Source organism: Lissotriton helveticus, chromosome 12 (genome assembly GCF_964261635.1).
Source record: "Lissotriton helveticus chromosome 12, aLisHel1.1, whole genome shotgun sequence".
Classification (NCBI taxonomy): domain Eukaryota; kingdom Metazoa; phylum Chordata; class Amphibia; order Caudata; family Salamandridae; genus Lissotriton; species Lissotriton helveticus.
Window position 1 is genome coordinate 177,045,211 of NC_136073.1, and position 17,263 is coordinate 177,062,473.

Below are 17,263 nucleotides of genomic sequence, written 5' to 3' on the forward strand. Positions count from 1 at the left end.
GTCCTGATTGCAAAATATAGGTGAAACAAATACAACTAAAGTATTGTGTAAGGTACGATTTGTTTTAATGCCATTTTTAAAGAGGATTCTCATTATCTCATGGGAGAGCACTCATTAAGCAAGCAATTACATGTTGGCTATCCCACTGCTTCCCAGTTGCACACCTGGGAATGGTGAGTGATCTGACTCCTCCTTTTGTGTTATTGAGGAATTGTGGCAGCCAGGAGAATATGGGCCTGTATGTCACTTGCTTATGCTCTTAGAGTATAGCTGTACCCCCACCAGCAGCTGCTGTGGAGGTATATATCGGTACAAAAGGGGGTGGTGATGGACGGAGCATCTGAACCAATCAAACACTCACACCCAGTCAAAAGATCTGGGTTTAATCCATCACCGTTCTTTAGCCCACTCTGCCACCCCAGTTCAGACATGGCCATATGTAAATCAGTCTGACCCTGTGCCTCATGGGAACAGTCCAGCCCGAACTGCCAAGCCATGAGTGTACATTAGGATAAGGGACACATTAGTCACTAATCAGACAATAAGCTGCACAGACACACAGTAGTCGACAGCAAAGAATGCGCCTTAGGACAATGCAGCCAGCAACCCACGTGCCACTGATATCAACTCCACCGGAAGTGACCAGGGAGTGACTGCATCCATCAGGTACGTCAGACCGGTGGGGTTTAGCAAGATGTTTATGCAGGTTTCTTTTGTGTTTTATGACTACTTGCTTCGAAATCACATTGTGGTAATTGAGTCTAGTCAGTGGGCATGCAGAACACGTTTTAATGTATTTTAGATTGTCCGTGTCTGTGTGTGGTTATGCAGTTGGGGTGGCAGCTTTTGATTACCCATAAGCGGTGATTGAGGGTGGCATGTTCATAGAATGGTACGCGCATGCACATGTCATAGTAAGGCCTAGTCTTCCTTGGGTTTTAGGAAAAATGGCATGATCGGCAGCCCTTGAGCTGCTTTTTTAGATGTAAATCAGGTTATGATGGCGAGGATGAAGGATTTTGTGGCTAGCTATTTTTGCTAGTTTAGTGTTGGCTAGATGAGGCCCACAGTGTTCTAGTTATATAGTGACATGAAAGGCATAAAAGCCAATGTTTTAGATGGCTGAGAACATTCTGCATTTAGCAGAGCAATCAATCAATTAATCAGTCATTTGTAGAGCGCACTACATACCCGCGAGGGTATCAAGGCGCTGGGAGGGGGGTGGGGGCGCTACTGGTCAAACAGCCAGGTCTTGAGTAGCCTCCTGAAGGTCAGCAGGTCTTGGGTCTGTCGTAGGCTCAGTGGAAGGGTGTTCTAGGTCTTGGCGGCGAGGTGAGAGAAGATCTCCCGCCGGTGGTTGTTCTTCGGATTCGAGGGACGGTGGTGAGTGCGAGGTCGACGGAGCAGAGCTGGCGGTTGGGGATTTAGAAGGAAAGTCATCTGTTGAGGTAGGCTGGGCCGGTCTCGTGGAGTGCCTTGTGTGCGTGGTTGAGGAGCTTGAAGGATATCCTCTTGTTGACAGGGAGCCAGTGCAGGTTTCTCAGGTGGGGGGTGATGTGTCTGTGGCGTGGTACATCGAGGATCAGTCGTGCAGAGGCGTTTTTTGATGCGTTGCAGTCGTTTGATGAGCTTGGTCGGGGCTCCCGCGTAGAGGGCGTTTACCGTAGTTGAGTCTGCTGATGACGAGGGCCCAGGCGACTGTTCTTCTTGTATCTGTCGGGATTCACCTGTAGATCTTGCGGAGCATGCGCAGGGTGTTTAGTTGGAGCACTGTTTATTCATCCAATGGGTGAGTGCCTCTAAGGGACAAGCTACTAAAATGGCTAGAATAAACAAAAAGCAATTGCTTGAATTTAAACCGCAGCATTTGATGGATGGAAGTTTAGGGTTTGACGATATTGTGGCTCTCGTTAAAGGTCAATATTGGACTTCCTGTCCATCTACACATTTACTGAATCAATGGCTCTGGTGAGGTTGCAGTGTTTATCTTTAGTCTAAAATGTGTCTTGTCGCCACTAAATGGTACAAAGGCCATCTCTTCATACAGTGGTTGGCCAGCACCTTCCTCCCTTCTACGTACAGCGTGTAATTTCCGAATCTTGGGTGACATGGTAGTGATGCTTCTTTAGGCCATCACACACAATCCTACTGTAACTACCCTGAGGGTATCAGGTAGTCCACTGAACCTGGCAAACACAGTGTCAAAAGTTCGAAAGTGAAGAACTTCCATTTCAGTGTTCTGCTTGCCTTAGCTGCCCAAGCCCTGATAATCATCTGTAACACTGCATTACTACATTCTCTACCATGCAAAATCGCCAACTGCTTTCTAAAACATACTACATGTGAAATATATCAGTTATTAAGTAAACTACTTATCTATCTCTTTTTAGCAAAACCTGACTTCAGAGAGATCCGATCTTTCGCAGAAACAAAAGCAGACAGCATTGCCAAGCAGAGGTCTGAAGAGCTGCTGAAGTACAACCGCAAGGCGCTTACAAGGGTATACCCGAAAGGACAACGCGTGGACTCCTCCAACTATGACCCCTTCCGGCTTTGGATTTGTGGCTCTCAAATGGTAGCCCTGAATTTCCAGACTCCAGGTACACTTTTGCCAACTCTGTACCAGCACTGTGTTCTTGAAAAACACCTACAAGTTAAGGTTGCTGATGTGATTTTAAGAACTTATCAAATCAAGTCATAGAGTATTTATTAAGCGCACAAATAACTCGAAAGTCTCATGGCGCTGGTGGATATCTCTAAGATGAACTTGATATAGGGCATTAGATGTCAAACAGCCATGTCTTTAAGTTCTTATGAAAACAAGTGGGATCACTAATGGTGCGAAGAGATAAGGGCAGTTTGTTCCAAAAGGACAGAGCAAGAAACGAGAAAGCTTTCCCTCCACACATAGTGGTACGAATTCTGGGAGATGAAAGGAGTGCTTGGTTGCAGGATCTCAAGGTTCTATCTGGTTGATACCCGCTTAACTTTTTGGCCCAAAAAGCAGGACCTTTTCCATACATATTTTTATGTGTCAAGCAAAGAATCTTAAAACGTATACGTTTTTTTACAGGCAGCCAGTGTAAAAGCTTCAGACTAGGTTCCGAAGGAGATCTTGGTGGAAGATTGAGTACCAGCCTTGCAGCTGTGTTCTGCAAAACTTGCATCCTAGAAAGAAGGTTTTCATTGGTAGAAGCTAGCAGGGCATTCCCATAGTCCATACGACTGATAATAAGTCCCTGGACTAGGGGTTTTCTTGCCTCAGTCGGAATCCACTTAAAAACCTTGCGCATGCTACGCATAACACCAAAGCAGGAGCCAACTGTCTTGTTAACATGGTCTTTCATTGACAGCTTATTATCGTTTTGAATGCCAGATTACGTGCTGACTGAGTTGGAATAGGACAAGGGCCTAGGCTTGAGGGCCACCAATCGAAAGACCAATGCTCATGAGCCTTGCCATAGAGCATTATCTTGGTTTTTCCTCCATTCAACTGTAAGTGGTTAGTGCACATCCACTTATCTATTTGGGACATGCAGTCTTTAAACCGGGACTTGGTTTCTGATGGGTCTGGACCAAGAGTCACCAGGATCTGAGTGTTGTCAGCGTAAGATACGACATCAAAACCATATGACCTAATCACTTTGGCCAGAGGGGTCACATAAAGGTTGAAGAGTGTGGGACCCAGGATATAGCCCTGTGGTACTCCCTTCCTGACTGGTCTTATTGATCCTCAGTCACATAATATGTTAAGTGAAGTGTCAGTAATACGATTTGAAACACGACCTTTGACTGCAAGCCTCAAACCTTACAAAGTAAGTTGTGCTAACTTGAGGCACCTTCTAAGCATTCTAGTTTCTTTGATTCATGTGGTTCATGCATTTAGAGATCAGCCAATGACCACACTATATGTTCCCTAGATCTGCCAGCGCTAAAAGTCTTTACTGTGTTGTTTGAATGTTCTAGCTGTGACCAGCCCTCATTAATGGAGGTTTTCATTATTAGGGGTGCTTGTTTACCAGCCCCTGCTTTTCTACAGTGAATGTAGAGGCTGCAATTAGAGGCTAGTGTGCTTAGGGAACGATTCTGCCCTCCCTGACCCACCCCCAGTAGCTGAACTATCAAGATTGCTCTCCTGTGTGACAATCAAAAAGGGTCTGTTCTAAAGCCAAACTTGGTTGCATGAGCACTCTCAGCACAGAATCTACACGGCCCAGAGACATTGGCTTTAGATGTAAGGATCAGAAGGTCAAACCCTGGTCATTTATGACACACTGTATGACCTTGGATTGTTCACAGTATTCCTCATACCTACTTTCCTCTTTTTAATGGTGGAAGCAAATAAAGGCAGTGAAACACTAAGCACAGTGGCTGTAAAGTAACATCAGGGGCCATATTACAGATGGTGCCCCGGGGCGCAATGGGCGTTTGAGCCCTCTTTGCGCTCCCCTGAGGCACTTTGGTATTATAGAAGGGGACGCAGACGCGTGTGTATCCCCCTCTATAATACTGGTAGGTCTAGTGCACTTAAAGCGCCAGTGCTATCAACAGAGGGTGTTCTCTTATTTGCATAGGGGCGTGCCCTTTGCAAATGAGGGAACTCTGCACCCGCGCCATATTAAAGACGCGGCCGCAGAGTCAAAGAAGCCCTCATGAGGCACACTGACAGTGCTTCATTTAAAAGGTGGCACACTCTCTGGGAACTTCCTGACAGCAGCCCTCTGCAGGGCATAAATGAGGTCCCAATTTGCCCCCCCCAGCCATCCCTTTGCAGGCGGGTGCAGTCACTGACTGCACCCGCCTCCAAGTGGATCTCTAAACCCCTTTTAAAGCGCAGGCGGGTGCCGCCTGCACTGTGACAACACGGAGCGGCTGCTCCGTGTTTTTAAATGAATGCACTGCCCTGGGGGCAGCACAAGTTTGCGGCTGCCCTGGGGGCAGCGCTTACACCAAAATGGGGCAGCATTTGAAAGGTGCGCCAGGCGCAAACAGTGATAATGTGTACTACAGCCCCACGTTTGTAAGGGTAGTGTCTGAATGCTAGAAATGTGGGTGGTCGCTGTGTGGAAAGATTAGAGCAGGAGTTTAGAGAAAATGTGGCATCAGGAAGGAAGTGAGGCAGCTAGTGATGGGAAATAACAATATGTAAATGCAGTTTAGGAGTCACAGGCTGCCTGGTTGCCAAAGGACTTTAGCCTCTAAACCTGACCCATATGCATCTCCACTTTCTCCACAGACCGATACATGCAAATGAATCATGCGCTCTTTTCCACCAATGGGCTAAGCGGCTATGTTCTGCAGCCAGAGTGTATGAGGAATGACTCCTACAACCCACAGCCAGGGGCACGCCCCAGCGCAGAGAAAATGAATCTGACTGTGAGGGTAAGACAAAAATGTATCCACATTGAATGAGATGATTAAGCACTCACAGTAAGTCTCTCGTCAGTTACTTAAGAACCATCCACTTACTCTTCTTCCTAGGTCATTGGTGCACGCCATCTGCCGAAGACTGGCAGAAGTATTGCCTGCCCATTTGTGGAGGTGGAAATCTGTGGTTGCGAATACGACTCTGGCAAATTCAAGACAACTGTAGTGAGTAAGTATTTGGAGAGAGGGCAAGAGACAAGTTCACTTTGGCACTCTTAAGTTCTCTGTCAAATTATGTGATCCAAATGCTTCAATAACATTGTGCCCTCTGAACTAAAAGGTGTGTTGGTCATCTACTTGATAGAAGACCGTAAAACAAAATGATGTACCATATTTCAAAATGGTGCATCCCATTCTTTTTAGAAAGGGGTCACCTTTAGCTGATGAGGCACACCTATCAGAAAGTAGTTAGCTATCACATGGTTGTAGTTTATTTTGCTGAATGTTATTTGTTCTTCAACAGGAGGCGAGACCCACAAAAAAAATGTTATGATTCTCTGTGTTGCATTAACGGCTGATTTAATATTACTGCTTGAAAGGTTTATTTGTGAAATTGTGTTGCATGCTCATTTCTGAGTTCCTTCAGTGCAGTTCTTGCTCCCAAATGGTTGTAGTGTGTTAAGTCAGGGACTTTGAGGGCGTGGTAAGTCATTGGAACCAAAAGAACAGTGGTTAAGCTTTCAGACTGCTCTATATGGTCGAACATTACTCTGTTTCCTGATCATGCACTGTCTCCAAGCGATGGGCATTAGCAATCAGTGTGAAGCTGCTTGGACACCTGGAGTAAGGAGCAACTCTCTTGGTCTAGTGAGTGAATCCAGCAAACCTTGTCCAACACATAACTGTTCACAAAGGTTTGGAAGTGACAACACTAATTCATATACATTCCTGTGTTATAACCTGACTTCAAGAGTCACTAGCAGAGCAAACACAAATACAATAGAGAGCCTAAGTTTATTTATTCTCTTTCAGTTGATTCAATCAATTTCTTGTGATGTACAGTAAACATGTGTTTTATAAGCTAGTAGCACGAAGGCTCTGGGTTTTTCCAAGGCGGAATCAGGTACATGGCAATGCATGCATTAACCTAGGGTCATAGCAATATTTTTTTCAAATATTTTGTTTTGTTTTTACGCATTTCCAACATTAACACATAAAGTTTGGTCCACTGCATGAGACACAGCTAGATTGAAAAAAGGCCAAAGTAGTATGAATATAGGTGAATGACTCTGGCTTGTGATGGAGATAATCACAGCTACATGCCAGGATGTGAATACTGTGATGGTATGGCCATAGTAAATAAGTTTGTTCCATGCCTATGGGTAATGTTACTATGCAGAGCTCATTATGCTCAGATTAGGAAAGAAGAGTAATTAGATACAGGCAAATAGCAAACGTTGAAGAGGGGCTCTTTTTGTTATCTGTTCAATATGGTCTTTAATATTGTGTGTTGAGACAGGATAGGGAAATAGGAAATGCCAAAGTATTCTAATGTGAAGCACAGATGTGCAATGAAAAACAGGAAAAAGACTGTCATCTGTTCTTTGGGTGCTATGTGACTGCGCTCAGATTCTTCCATTGGTTCCGGTCATTAGAAGTGATGAGTATTGAATTCATAGTCATGAGTCAGAGTGGATCAGGAGGACAGGGAGGTCTTACTGCATGATGTGTTCATTGAAACAAGTAGATTTAAATTGACAAGCACTATTAGGGCAAAATTATTCCTTAGAGGAAAGGGCTATTCATATGGTAGGTGCAAACAAGCGATAACAAGAGTATAAGTAAGTCACCCTTAATCTACAGTCTTTGTGAAGAAAAGGTAAGTTGAAAGACTAGGAGGACACAATTGAAAGGGATCATTTTTCTGTCATAAGTAAAAAACACCGAGGGTGAAAGATCATCAGATGGAATTTTCTTTTCAAGTTGAAGCATCCGTCTTTGGAACAAAATGAATCTCAAGAAAAGGCAGCCTCTGGGTGGATCTTTGACACTCATGAATGCTAACATTCACAGAAATTGTAATTAACTAAAAATTAAGTAAATTGCAATTTCTCTATATAGGGAAACTCCAATTGCTTTTGCCATCATCGGCTACTTGCAATTTTCTATGCTTCTCATTCCTCTGCAATAGCTTTAAGTGGTTTATTTTTCTCTTCTGTAGTGTTCAGTCTCCTCTAAGATCATGTAATAGGCAATTCATGGATTTTACAGCTGTTGTCTTATGCAGAAGCATTAGTGTTCCAAAGAATCTTAATTGGTCTCCTTCTGTTGCAGATGATAACGGCCTGAATCCAGTATGGGGCCGTCCTCAGCAGCCGGTGTCCTTCTCCTTCCATGATCCCAACCTCACATTCTTGCGATTTGTCGTGTATGAAGAGGACATGTTTAGTGATCCCAACTTCTTGGCACATTCTACAATCCCAATCAAAGCAATCAAAACAGGTAAAACTATAAGTGATGTTTGTTAGTGTATGATCAATGGAAAGGTGACCCCTTAATATCACATAGGAGGTGGCACTATTACAACAGTCTTTTTCTTCATATGGTAAATACCTTTTACCCACCTCTCTGCAACATCTGGATATTACCTACCTGAGTAGATATTGTTCAGGGCGCTATTATCTCTACAGCTATTGCCTGATTCAGATACCTCTTTCACTCCTGTGGAATTCTTACTTCTCTACAAGTTCTGCCAATCACTTACATCTCATAGAATATTGGCTCTTCTCCAAATGGTAGTAGCCCTAGCTCAATTCAATCTAAACTCATGTGTCCTTATGTCAGTCGGCCAAATCCATTTAATTATGATCTACAAAACATACAGAAACAGTGGTACCCTACCGATAGTCTATTAACTGTGCACATTCTCTTCATGTACATGGAATCTGATTCTTATTATACCCATCTCTACAGCTACTGTAGGTAGCCTTGAAACATAAACATTTGTCTATATCAGCTCTCCATTGTCAGCCTGTTATGTATAAATAAAGAGCCGTCTCCCTACTAATTTTGATACTGCAAGCCTGATTCTCGAAGGATATACTTTTTGCTAGGAGCATTTGGTTTAAAAATGGGTTTTGAATGACCTGCTGGATGCTAACCATTATTTTAGATGAAGTTTAATTCAACAAAGGGTTCTTAATCATTGTATCTTCCTTAGGACAACCCCGCGCCGCACGGCCACCAGCTGTAGCGTGTGCGTTCCCCCCGCTGCTGTTCTCAGCCTCGCTGAGCCCGCCCTGACAACCCCGCCCTCCGCCGTCATAAAGTGATAGTAATTGACTCTGTCTGTCTTTTGCTCGTTCTGTGCATCTTTCTGTACTGTCCCCCATATCGTTGTTAGAGTGCCTGGTCCCATATTGTCTCCCATACTGTTGCTCTATGCCGTTTCCCTCTCTCCCCCTGTGCCCCCCGCCCCGCTCCCCGCTTCCCGCCGCCTGTGTGCGGCCACGCCCCTTTTCCTTCTGTACCCTCCCCGCGCCTGCCTCCCAGCTGCTCCTCCCTCCCTCCCACTTCGCCATAAATGGCGACCGTGCGTACGCGCAGCGTTGCCGCGCAGCGTTGACGCGCAGCGGGCGCGCCGATTGTGCGCCGAAGGCGCGCCAAAGGTAAGCCCGTCTGCGCCCGTCCGCGCCTGGACCGCGCCCAGGGCCAGGACCCCTGGCCCCCACCGACGGAAGACGATGCGACTGACCTACGACGCCACCGAACTCTTCGCACTCAACACCGGCGGGATCCCTGGCTGCTACCAAGCTGCCCCGAAGCGCACCCACGGACCCTTCAGCTGCCACTCCTGCAAGTTCTCCTGCTTCCGGACCAGCACCGCACCCACCAAGCCGAGAACCAACAGCAACCACCTGAAGTGCATCCTGATCAACACCCGCTCCGTCCACAGACACGCCGTCGAGCTTTGGAACCTCCTCGACACAACATCACCAGACGTCGCCTTCATCACGGAAACCTGGATGAGCTTAGAGTGCCTGTTCCCATATTGTCTCTCATACTGTTGCTCTTTGCCGTTTCCCTCTCTCCCCCTGTGCCCCCCGCCCCGCTCCCCGCTTCCCGCCGCCTGCGTGCAGCCACGCCCCCTTTTCCTTCTGTACCCTTCCCGCGCCCGCCTCCCAGCTGCGCCTCCCTCCCTCCCACTTGGCCATAAATGGCGACCGTGCGGCGCAGGTGAGTGTGACCTGCCCTCAGGACACCCCCGCGCCACACGGCCACCAGCTGTAGCGTGTGCGTTCCCCCCGCTGCTGTTCTCAGCCTCGCTGAGCCCGCCCTGACAACCCCGCCCTCCGCCGTCATAACGTGATAGTAATTGACTCTGTCTGTCTTTTGCTCGTTCTGTGCATCTTTCTGTACTGTCCCCCATATCGTTGTTAGAGTGCCTGTTCCCATATTGTCTCCCATACTGTTGCTCTTTGCCGTTTCCCTCTCTCCCCCTGTGCCCCCCGCCCCGCTCCCCGCTTCCCGCCGCCTGTGTGCGGCCACGCCCACTTTTCCTTCTGTACCCTCCCCGCGCCCGCCTCCCAGCTGCGCCTCCCTCCCTCCCACTTGGCCATAAATGGCGACCGTGCGTACGTGCAGCGTTGACGCGCAGCGGGCGCGCCGATTGTGCGCCGAAGGCGCGCCAAAGGTAAGCCCGTCTGCGCCCGTCCGCGCCTGGACCGCGCCCAGGGCCAGGACCCCTGGCCCCCACCGACGGAAGACGACCCGACTGACCTACGACGCCAACGAACTCTTCGCACTCAACACCGGCGGGATCCCTGGCTGCTACCAAGCTGCCCCGAAGCGCACCCACGGACCCTTCAGCTGCCACTCCTGCAAGTTCTCCTGCTTCTGGACCAGCACCGCACCCACCAAGCCGAGAACCAACAGCAACCACCTGAAGTGCATCCTGATCCACACCCGCTCCGTCCACAGACACGCCGTCGAGCTTTGGAACCTCCTCGACACAACATCACCAGACGTCGCCTTCATCACGGAAACCTGGATGAACGCCTCCTCAGCGCCCGACATCGCCATCGCCCTCGAGAGAGCCTGGCACAGAGACCCAACACCAGACAACATGACCACCCTCAAGCTCGCCACTCGAAAACACCACCAACTGATCCACACCACCAAGAAAACCGCATTCAAGGAACGACTGGACAACAACGCCCACAACAGCAAGGAACTCTTCAACATCGTCAAAGAGCTCTCCAACCCCAGCGCCGGAAACAACGACATCACCCCATCACAAGACCTCTGCTACTCCCTCGCCTCCTACTTCCACAACAAGATCGCGGAAATACACAACAGCTTCAGCACAGAGCCGACGCACCCCACGACAGCACCTGCACCCCCCACCACCACCCTCCGTGCCTGGACCCCGATCAACACAGAGGAAACCCTACGCACGATGAACTCCATCCACTCCGGATCTCCAACCGACCCCTGCCCTCACCACATCTTCAACAAGGCCGACTCCGTCATCGCACCCCACCTGCGAGACGTCATCAACACCTCCTTTGACACAGCGACCTTCCCGGAGAGCTGGAAGCATGCCGAACTCAGCGCTCTACTGAAAAAACCATCAGCGGACCCCACCGAACTCAAAAACTACCGCCCCATCTCGCTCCTCCCGTTTCCAGCCAAAGTCATCGAGAAGACCGTCAACAAGCAGCTGGCTGCCTTCCTCGGGACGAATGGATCCCTCGACCACTCGCAGTCCGGCTTCCGGGCCAACCACAGCACTGAGACCGCCCTCATCGCAGCCACCGACGACATCCGAGCCCTGCTCGACAACGGGGAAACAGCGGCCCTCATCCTCCTGGACCTTTCCGCGGCTTTCGACACTGTCTGCCACCGCACCCTAGAGCAGCGCCTCAGCAACGTCGGAATCGAAGAGAAGGCACTGGACTGGATCATCTCCTTCCTCGCCGGAAGGACTCAGAGAGTCCGCCTCCCCCCCTTCAGATCAGAAGCCACCGATGTCATCTGCGGCGTTCCTCAAGGCTCCTCGCTCAGCCCCACCCTCTTCAATGTCTACATGAGCCCCCTCGCGGCCATCGCACGCCAGCACAACCTCAACATCATCTCTTACGCCGACGACACCCAGCTGATCCTCTCCCTCACCAACGACCCCGCCACCGCCAGAGCCAGCCTACACGAAGGGATGAAAGACGTAGCCGAGTGGATGAAGACCAGCCGCCTGAAACTGAACTCAGACAAGACGGAAGTCCTCATCCTGGGATCTTCGCCCTCCGCCTGGAACGACTCCTGGTGGCCCCCCCGCCCTGGGCAGCGCACCCATACCAACAGACCACGCACGCAACCTGGGCTTCATCCTGGACTCCTCCCTCTCCATGACCAGACAAGCCAACGCCGTCTCCTCGTCATGCTTCAACATCCTGCGCATGCTACGTAAGATCTTCCGGTGGATCCCCACCGAGACCAGGAAGATGGTCACCCAGGCCCTCGTCACCAGCCGACTGGACTACGGCAACTCCCTCTACGCCGGAACCACTGCCAGACTCCAGAAGAGACTCCAGCGAATCCAGAACGCCTCTGCAAGACTCATCCTGGACATCCCCCGACACAGCCACATCTCCAGACACCTGAGAGACCTGCACTGGCTCCCGGTCAACAAGAGAATCACGTTCCGACTGCTCACCCACGCACACAAAGCCCTACACAACCAAGGACCAAGATACCTCAACAGCCGCCTCAACTTCTACACTCCCACACGCCAGCTTGGATCTACCAACCACTCCCTCGCCGCCGTCCCCCGCATCCGAAGAGCCACCACAGGAGGAAGATCCTTCTCCTACCTCGCCGCCAAGATGTGGAACTCCCTCCCGACCCACCTCCGCCTGACTCAAGACCACCTCGCCTTCAGGAAGCAGCTCAAGACCTGGCTGTTCGAGCAGTAGCGGACCCCCCCCCCCCCCCAAGCGCCTTGAGACCCCTAGGGTGAGTAGCGCGCTATATAAATGCTATGATTGATTGATTGATTGATATTGTGAGGCTACATACTCTGCTGCTTTACAACATCAATATTCATTAGCAACAATTCTCAGTTTAATATTGTGCAAATCCTTCTCCCAGGTTTCCGATCTGTTCCACTGAAAAATGCCTACAGTGAAGACATAGAACTGGCCTCTTTGCTGGTGTATGTTCAGATGAAGACGAAACTGGTGAGTAGCGAGTCCTGATCCTCTACATTCTTCAGTCCTTTGTGTCTGTCAATAGAAGGTACTTGATGTAGGTCCTCATCGTGTAAGCTCTTAGGAAGGTTCTTCACTGGCTCTGTATATCTATAATCATTATCAACTCAGCTTTGTATTGCCTCATGTTTCACATCTTTGGTTTCAACTCAGTATAAGGATATGAATCAAATGCACCATTGAACAGTTGCAAAATATGGTAAAAAGCGGTGTTAAATATTCTTTTGTTGACAGAATTGGGCGACTAGGTCCATTCATTACATTTGTTTGTGGTCCAGAGTTTTTGCCATTGTCTGATGTTTTTGAAGAAGGGCAAAACAGCCTTCAGGCTACGAGATATGGGGGTGTGACATGAATCCTTCACTTCTGTTTAACCCATGATCCAATTCACCAAATGTCTGTATTATTTTAATTTTATGTTTGTTATCAGATTGTATTTTGAAGTTATCATTTAGTAATGTCACTCTCATTTCTTACATGTTTGTCATAGTCTAGATATATGTTGAATACCTAATGTAACTCAGCACATTTGTCTAGATACTTATCTAGTGTTATGCCCAAGAGGAATATATCCATTCATCTAACTATGTATATTGTACTTTTTTGAAAAACTTTATTTACCTTTTCTTATTATGTGCACAAAAAAAGAAATGACATTTCAATGCACCATGACCGAGTTATTACAACAATCTTGGCGGAAGGAAAAAAAAAGAAAAGAAAATCCATACCTGGTCTACTCATAAATCACAAATAGAAACCCAATCAAAGTTGCAAATCTGCTTACAACCTCCAGGACTTAACAGCCCCACCCTAGGACCCGTCAGATAACATAGTTTACATAACTTCTGCATGTTAAAAAGCCTAGGCAGCCTGGTACAATACACCTCTTGAAACATGAGCTTAACCCACGCCTGTGGAACAATATCCACAGGCTGCGTTGTTGTGGGGGGAGGATCTGGTTCGTAGGAGGTAATCTTTCAGGGGATACCAAATATCTTTTGGCCTGGAGGTGGGGGGTTGCAAAGATGCAAACAAATCCCAGTTAGTATTACAGTACGTGAGGTTTGCCAGCCATACCTTGGTTGTAGGGGTACACTGACTGCCCCAGTGAATCGCAGTTTCTCTCTTTGCAAGGAGTAATGTGATAACCATGAATTTCCGCAATTTCTTCGGGTACTCCTATACATAACCCAACAGTGCAACCTCGGGAAGAGGAGAAGTCTCTTGCCCAATCATGAGCGTTGAAATCCCATAAATAGACCTCCAGTATTCTCCTATTTTAGCACAGTCCCATGTCATGTGGGCAAAGTCGGCCCGCAGGGCCCCACATTTCGGGCAGCAATGCGACTTATCTGGGTCTATGGAGTTAATTTTTACCGGTGACATGTAGGTTCTCCACAAAAATTTGAAGTGTAGTAACTTATGTCTGCTGAAACCTCTTTTGTCTGAGCACAATAAAATGCCCACTGTGAATCTTGTACTGTATGTCCCAGATCCCGTTCCCCTGCTTCGCTAACTCTGGCATCTCTGCTGGGAACAAGAGCCATTGATGCTCTATTGAGGTTCGAAATCAGGTGGTCACCATCTTTACTAGTTATCAATAACGTTAATGGTGCAACTGATTCAGGCTCCAAAGGGAAAAAAGCAATCCTATCTCTGATTGCTCAGCGAACTCTACACAAGACAAACTGATTCATAAATGTAGAGCCCCTGAATCACGCATCTTCGGTAGCATCAAACACATGACCCCCAGGAAATAAGTCCCCGGACTTCTCCAGAGAAAAGGAGTCATAAGTGCACTGAACTAATCTCTCCCTCTGTGGTGGGGAGCCAAGGGTTATTACTCAAGGGTATCTCAGACGAGTATAATACGCATCACCCCAACACCCTCACCAATTTTTTCCAGGCCCAACTCATTGTTGAGACTGTTTGAATGTTGTAGGGATCTCGAGGGAAGTCCCTCGGCAGGACTGTTCTCAACAGCGTTGTCAATACCAAATAAGCTTCAGGTCTCGCATAGGGGATCCGAGCATCAGGGTGATACCAGGAGTGTGCAAAGCTACACTGAGCCACCAGGTAGTATATCTGAAAGTTTAGTACACCCAGTCCCCCTCTTTCATATGGCAGGGTCAGTGTGTCCCAACTAACTCTAGCCCTATTCCCTCCCCAGACAAGCCTAGTAAGATGAGATTGAATAGTTTTTAAAAAACTGTTGAGGAGTGGATGGGAATATTGTGCAATAAATACAGACATTTAGGGAGAACAACCATCTTTATGACTGCAACACGGCCCGCCATGGATAAAGGCAGTTTCAACCAGCGCTCTATCTGTTGCTCTAATTTATAAATGGCCTGCCATAGTTCAGCAATATCAACTGATGAGAATCCTGGTGTATCTGGATACCCAAGTATTTCGTCATCTCCTCGCACCACTGCAGCGGAAACCCACAATCCCATATAGTCGTACTAGCCGTAACAGGAAAAATGACTGATTTGCTCCAATTAATGCCAAGCCCAGAGAACCCCCCAAATTGGATCTCCCTAATTAGGGGCTCCAAAATTTCCTCTGGATGTCAGACATAAAGGATGACATCATCTGCATAAAGTGAAACCAATAAAGGGCCTGTCATGAACTGTAAGCCTATGCAAATATCTTTCTTGAAATGTTGGACCAATGGGTCAAGCGCCATTATGAAGACCAAAGGGGAGAGCGGACATCTCTGCCGAGAGAGAGAGAGAGAGAGAGAGATGAAACTGTGAAGTACCATTTAGTCATAGCCGAGCAGTGGGGGAGGTGTAAAAAAGCGAAACAAGCTCCACAAACCCATCCCACGCATGACCATTGGAAAAAAGGCCACTCAAGGGAATCAAAGGCCTTTTCAGTCCATACTAATATTATAAAGAGAGAGCCCAAACCTTTGAGGCGGGTAATCTCAGTAACCACAGCACCAATCACAACACCCAATACAGCGTTGGAAAGGGCAGTTGCAGCAGAAGGACATAGGCTATGCAGACGGCCACCATTTTTTTTTTTTTGCAGAGTTTTATATAGCGCGAACTTGACCCTAACTGAATCAGGTATCAGAGCGCTTTACATAGCACCAGTTATGTTACATGAGGACACACATTAATTTTTGTTAGGCACGGGGAGATTAAGTGATTTGCCCAGAATCACAGGATGTTTGGCGTTGTTACCAAGACTCGAACCCAGATCCCCAGGTCCGAGGTCGAGCGCCTTAGCCGTTAGGCCAACTCCTCTTTACATTTAAAAGGTAAAAGAACCGTGCCAGCAAAGTAGTCCCTTGTGGGCGTGTCTGCTTTGTGCTGTGGGCGTGGGCTGGGGGCGTGACTAACGCTGGGGGCGTGTGGTATGGCCATCGCATCGTGGGCTGTGGGCGTGTGCTGGGAGCGTGACAACCGCTGGAGGCGTGTGTCCGCCCTTCATGCCATGTGAGTCGTACATACAAGCGCCAATACGTTGCTGCGCAGCATCAAGGGGAACGCTGGGGACGTGACACGCTGGGGGCGTGACACGCTGGGGTGTGAGAAACGCTGGGGGCGTGGGTCCGGCCTTCATGCCATGTGAACGCAATTGCGCCGCATCAAGGAGCACGCTTGGGCCGTGTGCTACGTTCCGCCCTTCATGCCATGTGGGGCATACATTAATCAGAAGATCGTCTGCTATGGCCGTGTGCTGGGGGCGTGACAAACGCGTTCACCTGGAGGCCTGGTAAGTAAGGTTACTGCAGCCTCTCCTGCGTGCTGTTACTAAACTCTCTCATTCAACGAAATTACACACGCCTGCTACCATCAACCAGGGCTCTTGCCGGGTTCAGGCGGCGGATCAGTACAATAATTACACGTGCCTGATAACATCAACCAGGGCTGCAGCTGGGCCTCAAGCGGGGGAACACGCGCCTGCTAACATCAAACAGGCCTGCATCTGGGCCTCAAGCGGGGGAACACGCAAATGAGCGTGTCTGTGGGGACAATTACTGCAGCCTCTCCTACTCGCTGTCACTCAACTCTCTCATTAAACGGATTTACCCGCGGCTGATAACTCTCTCATTCAACGACATTACACGTGCCTGCTAACATCAACCAGGGCTGTAGCCGGGCTCAGGCAGCGGATCACTACACCAATTACACGCGCCTGCTAACATCAACCAGGGCTGCAGCTGGGCCTTCTCCGTCCCTATTCTAATGAAACAAAAAATGTTGTCTACCGCAAGATTTTAAAATAAATTGCCCTTGCCAAATACACACATTACAAACATTCTATTTCATACCCGGACAACGTCGGGACGGGCTGCTAGTGTCTAATAACACTGAAGCTGCTGGAACCTCAGGTGATATCCTATGCAGGACCGTAAACAGGGTACAGAGATTTAATGCCGTTGATCTATGAGGGAAAAACCCGGACTGGGTCAGAGAGATGATACAATCTAATAAAAGAGCTAATCTCAATGCTATAATTTTGGCCAGGATTTTATAATCGAGATGAAGTAAAGATAGTGCCCTATACGATTCACACATGAGCAGGTCTTTTCCAGGCTTGGGCAATAATATTATAACTGCTTCGTGCAATGTGGGCGGCAATTCTTTACTCTCCAAGGCTTCATTGTATACCTC

The 17,263-nt window shown here is 48.3% G+C and overlaps 1 protein-coding gene across 3 annotated transcripts in view; it reads left to right on the forward strand.

Annotated features, from left to right (window-relative positions):
• The window catches only part of PLCG2 (phospholipase C gamma 2), a 488,855-nt gene that overhangs the window by 415,281 nt on the left and 56,311 nt on the right, over positions 1-17,263 (forward strand). For all 3 annotated transcript variants that reach the window (XM_078669997.1, XM_078669998.1, XM_078669999.1), the window contains exons 27-31: positions 2,391-2,600; positions 5,237-5,382; positions 5,482-5,596; positions 7,702-7,869; positions 12,514-12,602. In XM_078669997.1, coding sequence (XP_078526123.1) covers positions 2,391-2,600; positions 5,237-5,382; positions 5,482-5,596; positions 7,702-7,869; positions 12,514-12,602 — 728 coding nt within the window. The remainder of the gene's footprint in view (positions 1-2,390; positions 2,601-5,236; positions 5,383-5,481; positions 5,597-7,701; positions 7,870-12,513; positions 12,603-17,263) is intronic.